At 45.9% G+C, this 5803-nt stretch overlaps 1 protein-coding gene across 1 annotated transcript; it reads left to right on the top strand.

The window, feature by feature from the left end:
- Nucleotides 1-113: 113 nt before the first annotated feature.
- Nucleotides 114-5799, top strand: LOC111670572 (EGF-containing fibulin-like extracellular matrix protein 1; the record flags this gene model as incomplete). Its single annotated transcript, XM_023427331.2, has 8 exons — nucleotides 114-261; nucleotides 680-767; nucleotides 996-1041; nucleotides 1277-1585; nucleotides 2222-2341; nucleotides 2440-2559; nucleotides 4784-4907; nucleotides 5454-5799. Coding segments are annotated over exons 2-8 (1152 nt in total), but the record flags the coding sequence as incomplete, so codon positions are not given.
- Nucleotides 5800-5803: the final 4 nt, after the last annotated feature.

Raw genomic sequence — 5803 nt, 5'->3', positions numbered from 1 at the left:
GGACTCTGGACTCTGGATTCTGGACTTGGACAGTGTCTCGCAGTAACTCTTCTCCTGCAGGCTGCAGTGCGCGGCAGTGAGCGGCAGGGGGCGGCACTGCTCCGCGTCGCTCCGCTTCAGTCTCGGCAGCGGCGGAGCTGCAGGCGGGCCGCCGGAGCTCATAGCCTCCTGAACGGCCGAAACAGAAACACCGCCCGCCTACCTGCCTCCTGCTCCTTCGGATCAAACGCACCTACACATTAGAGACCGATCAGAGTCCAGGTAAGATCGCTTCACTTTGACGTCACACGGTGATCTCCTGAACCAGGACCCTGAGTGATACCTGTATGATTCTGTAGATCAGGCTGCAGGAGGACTGGGGTCTGTGGTGGACTGCACTTAGTCCGGTTTAACTCCACAGGCCTGTTCTAACGGTAGATCAGTGAACACACATTAAACTGGACTGGGCTGGGAGCGGAGGAGATGACAGGGACTTGTAGTTTAAACGAGTCTGTGGATGAATGACGTCACTTCAGAGCTTAGTCAGTTAATCGAGTCTGAATGATTTAGTCGTTTAAAAAAAAAAATCGTTGTATCCGGTTCCTGTGACGTCATCACACTGGACTGATGTTTTATGGACTCAAACAATTCACTGATCAATCAAACGATTGATTGATTAATCTGCTGTTTGTGTCTTCAGGATGGAGACGCTGCAGATTTTCCTCCAGCTGAATGTTTTGATCTTCATGGTTTCTGCTCAGCAGGTGGATGAACCCGTCACCTACTCAGTAAGACACCCATCATCCCCCATACCCCGTTCTGTCTTCTGTCAGTAACAAATCAATAACATACTCTGTGATTGAGGACAGAGAGCGGGAACAATCTGGATCAGTCCTGATGTGTTGCTATGATATGAGTTCATGATTGTTGAGGTGTTTGCAGTATTCACAGAGGAAGCATGTAATTCACCTGATCAATATCTGATGGATCAATAACCTGCTGACATTCTCTGACAGTGCACGGAGGGCTACGAGTTCAACGTGGAAGATCAAGAATGTAAAGGTGAAGAGATTTAACCAAACTGATCAATGATTTTAGATCAATAACAAATAATCAAAAGTACAGAAAGCTTCAGAGAGAGGAAGCTGATCAGTGATTAATTCGTCAGTTACCAATTATCAGTTCAATGTACACTTCCTTATTATGATCAACATCATGTGAAAAACATTTTATTTTGAAATGTGAAGTTATGACAGGAAACAGTCTCAGTTAAATGTTGTTGGGCTACATTTCCCAGACATCAATGAGTGTGACACGCTGCCTGGCGCCTGTAAAGGGGGGATGGGCTGCATCAACCACTACGGAGGTTATTTCTGTCTGCCGCAGAACGCTCAGATCATCATCAGCAACGGAGAGGAAGAACCCGCCCCCACCACCACCACCCGCCCCCCGCCTCCACACTTCATCCCCCTCCCTGCTGCACCCAGTTATGGCACCGCCAACTTAGCCATCAGCCAGGCCGGCAACCAGGCCGGCAACCGGGCCAGGCTGACCTCTGTCCAGTGTCCAGTCGGATTCACCGCAGACGAGTTCAACTTCTGCAGAGGTGAATTTAGTGTTCCAGCTGTTCTAGATTTCTCAATTGTTCTAACATTCCAGATGTTCTGATGTCCCAAATGTTCTGAAGTTCCAGATGTTCTGAGGTTCTAGATGTTGTCATGTTCCAGAAGTTCTGATTATCCAGAGGTTCTGATGTTCTAGATGGTCTGATGTTCAAAATGTTCTGATGTTCCAGATGTTCTGATGTTCTAGATGATCTGATGTTCCAGAAGTTCTGATGTTCTAGATGTTCTGATGTTCTAGATGGTTCTGATGTTCGAATGTTCTGATGTTCCAGATGTTCTGATGTTCCAGATGTTCTGATGTTCCAGTATTCTGATGTTCCAGAGGTTCTGATGTTTCGAATGTTCTAAATGTTCCAAATGTTGTGATGTTCCAAATGTTCTGACATTCCAGTATTCTGATGTTCCAAATGTATTGATGTTTCGAATGTTCCAAATGTTCCAAATGTTCTGATAATAGCTTTAAATTGTTCCACCAAAATATTTTTTATCTGTAAATCACTTGCACTTGATATTTAAGGTGGACTGATGTTTAAGTGTGACTAATGTTTTAGGGGACTGATGTTTAAGGTGGACTGATGTTGTGGTAACCATGTGTCTGTTGTTGATGTATGTTCCAGATGTAAACGAATGTGTACCCAACAGCCCCTGCCAACATCTGTGCTACAACCTGCCAGGATCCTTCATGTGTCAGTGTGATCAGGGCTACGAGCTGACTCCAGACCAGCTCAGCTGCCACGGTCTGAACACACATCTATGATATGAGTTGAGCCTGTAAACATTCATGTCAGTATTACAAGGTGACCTTTAACCTTGGTCTGGTGCTGTTGTTGGTCAGACGTGGACGAGTGCCTGCTGTCCGCCTACATGTGTCAGTGGCAGTGTGTGAACCAGCCCGGCTCATACAGCTGCATCTGTCCTGAAGGATACCAGCTGCAGGGAACTCGCATGTGCCAAGGTACACGCCTGCACCTCTGAAGTGGATGTTGTGGTTCTACTGTGGATATTGTGGTTCTGATGTGGATGTTGTGGTTCTACTGTGGATGTTCTGGTTCTAATGTGGATGTTGCGGTCGTAATGTGGATGTTGTGGTTCTGAAGTGGATGTTGTGGTTCTGAAGTGGATATTGTGGTTCCGATGTGGATGTTGTGGTTCTACTGTGGATGTTCTGGTTCTAATGTGGAAGTTGTGGTCGTAATGTGGATGTTGTGGTTCTGAAGTGGATGTTGTGGTTTTAATGTGGATGTTGTGGTCGTAATGTGGATGTTGTGGTTCTGAAGTGGATGTTGTGGTTCTGAAGTGGATATTGTGGTTCTGATGTGGATGTTGTTGTTCTACTGTGGATGTTCTGGTTCTAATGTGGATGTTGTGGTCGTAATGTGGATGTTGTGGTTCTGAAGTGGATGTTGGGGTTCTAATGTGGATGTTGTGGTCGTAATGTGGATGTTCTGGTTCTGAAGTGGATGTTGTGGTTCTGAAGTGGATGTTGTGGTTCTAATGTGGATGTTGTGGTTCTAATGTGGATGTTGCGGTCGTAATGTGGATGTTGTGGTTCTGAAGTGGATGTTGTGGTTCTAATGTGGATGTTCTGGTTCTAATGTGGATGTTGTGGTCGTAATGTGGATGTTGTGGTTCTGAAGTGGATGTTATGGTTCTAATGTGGATGTTGTGGTTGTAATGTGGATGTTGTGGTTCTGATGTGGATGCTATGGTTCTGATGTGTTCTGTTTCTGATGTGGATGCTGTGGTTCTGATGTGTTCTGTTTCTGATGTGGATGCTGTGCTTCTAATGTGTTCTGTTTCTGATGTGGATGCAGTGGTCCTGATGTGTTCTGGTTCTAATGTGGTGTTGTGGTTCTAATGTTGGTGTTGTGGTTCTAATGTGGATGTTCTGGTTCTGATGTGGATGTTCTGGTTCGAATGTGGGTGTTGTGGTTCTAATGTGGATGTTCTGGTTCTAATGTGGATGTTCTGGTTCTAATGTGGGTGTTGTGGTTCTGATGTGAATGTTCTTGTTCTAATGTAGATGTTGTGGTTCTGATGTGGATGTTCTGATTCTAATGTGGATGTTGTGGTTCTGATGTGGATGTTCTGATTCTGATGTGGATGCAGTGGTCCTGATGTGTTCTGGTTCTGAAGTGGATGTTGTGGTTCTGATATGGGTGTGGTGGTTCTAATGTGGATGTTGTGGTTCTGAAGTGGATGTTGTGGTTCTGAAGTGGATGTTGTGGTTCTGAAGTTGATGTTGTGGTTCTAATGTGGATGTTGTGGTTCTGAAGTGGATGTTGTGGTTCTGAAGTGAATGTTCTTGTTCTAATGTAGATGTTGTGGTTCTGATGTGGATGTTCTGATTCTAATGTGGATGTTGTGGTTGTAATGTGGATGTTGTGGTTCTGATGTGGATGCTATGGTTCTGATGTGTTCTGTTTCTGATGTGGATGCTGTGGTTCTGATGTGTTCTGTTTCTGATGTGGATGCTGTTGTCCTGATGTGTTCTGTTTCTGATGTGGATGTTGTGGTTCTGATGTGGATGCTGTGGTTCTGATGTGGATGTTCTGGTTCTAATGTGGATGTTCTGTTTCTGATGTGGATGTTGTGGTTCTGATGTGGATGCTGTGGTTCTGATGTGAATGCTTTGGTTCTAATGTGGATGTTCTGGTTCTGATGTGGATCTTGTGGTTCTGATGTGGATGTTCTGGTTCTGATGTGGATGCTGTGGTTCTGATGTGGATGTTGTGGTTCTGATGTGGACGTTCTGGTTCTGATGTGGATGTTCTGGTTCTGATGTGGATGCTGTGGTTCTGATGTGGATGTTTTAGTTCTGATGTGGATGTTCTGGTTCTGATGTGGATGCTGTGGTTCTGATGTGGATGTTTTGGTTCTAATGAGGATGTTCTGGTTCTGTTGTGGATGCTGTGGTTCTGATGTGTTCTGTTTCTGATGTGGACGTTCTGGTTCTGATGTGGATGCTGTGGTTCTGCTGTGGATGTTGTGGTTCTGATGTGGATGTTCTGGTTCTGATGTGGATGCTGTGGTTCTGATGTGGATGGTGTGGTTCTGGTGTGGATGTTCTGGTTCTGATGCTAATGCTGTGGTTCTGATGTGTTCTGTTTCTGATGCGACGTTCTGGTTCTGATGTGAATGCTGTGGTTCTGATGTGGATGTTCTGGTTCTGTTCACAGACATAAACGAGTGTGAAACTGGAGCAAACTGCCGTGAGGACCAGATGTGTTGGAACTACTTTGGAGGTTACCGCTGCTATCCCAGAAACCCCTGCCAGGAGCCCTATGTCCAGACCGGAGAGGGGTGAGACTCACTTGTGCTCCTCCACACCTGGAGATGATGTCATCACCTGTTTGAGTGAGATTCACTTGTTGAGTTTCAGTAGAGTGGAAATGGTTGAAATGTTTCAGGTTCATCACTCTGTCTGAGATGTGGAGTAACTCAGGTACTACATTACCCATGATCCTCAGCAGCTGTTTGAGACGATGTCACAACCACAGCTATGAAATCAGAGTTGCGCCATATTTACCACACTATAACAATCACCTAGCAACCACAGTGTTACAGCAGCAAACTGAAAAGCCCAAGCAAACACCTGGAACGCCATAGCAACCACCTGTTGCAGACACAGCAACTGTCACAACACCATAGCAACGACTTAGTAACATTGTAGTAACCAATAGGAACACCATGGAAGCTGCATAGCAACCATTTACTAACAGCAAGCAAACACATGGAACACCACCTCCCCAGCAACCACAAAGAGAAGACCAGGAACCGACCGTCACACAACAACATCCTGGTGACAGCAACAGGGTGTTGATGTGTTGTCTCTGACTGTGTCGTCAGGCGCTGCAGCTGTCAGTCTCTAAGCGCATGCAGAGGACTCCCTCCCTCCATCGTCTATAAGTACATGAGCATCACGTCGGAGCGCTCGGTGCCAGCCGACATCTTCCAGATCCAGGCCACCAGCGTCTTCCCCAACATGCACAACACCTTCAGGATCAAAGCTGGCAACGAGGACGGACAGTTCTTCCTCAGGGTGAGCGCCATCAGTCTGATGTCATGTTTCTATGTCCTCATATCTGATCTGTGTGATCTGATTCTACCTCACCTCACTGTCTTCTGTTCTCTCATTCATTCACCACACTCATCTCATTTATTCATCAGGTCCACTCATGTCTCATGCTTCACTGTCA

This window comes from Seriola lalandi, unplaced genomic scaffold (genome assembly GCF_002814215.2).
Source record: "Seriola lalandi dorsalis isolate HSWRI2012SDOR001 ecotype SW California unplaced genomic scaffold, Sedor1 jcf7180002054858, whole genome shotgun sequence".
Classification (NCBI taxonomy): domain Eukaryota; kingdom Metazoa; phylum Chordata; class Actinopteri; order Carangiformes; family Carangidae; genus Seriola; species Seriola lalandi.
This window is presented reverse-complemented; position numbering and strand designations above follow the sequence as displayed.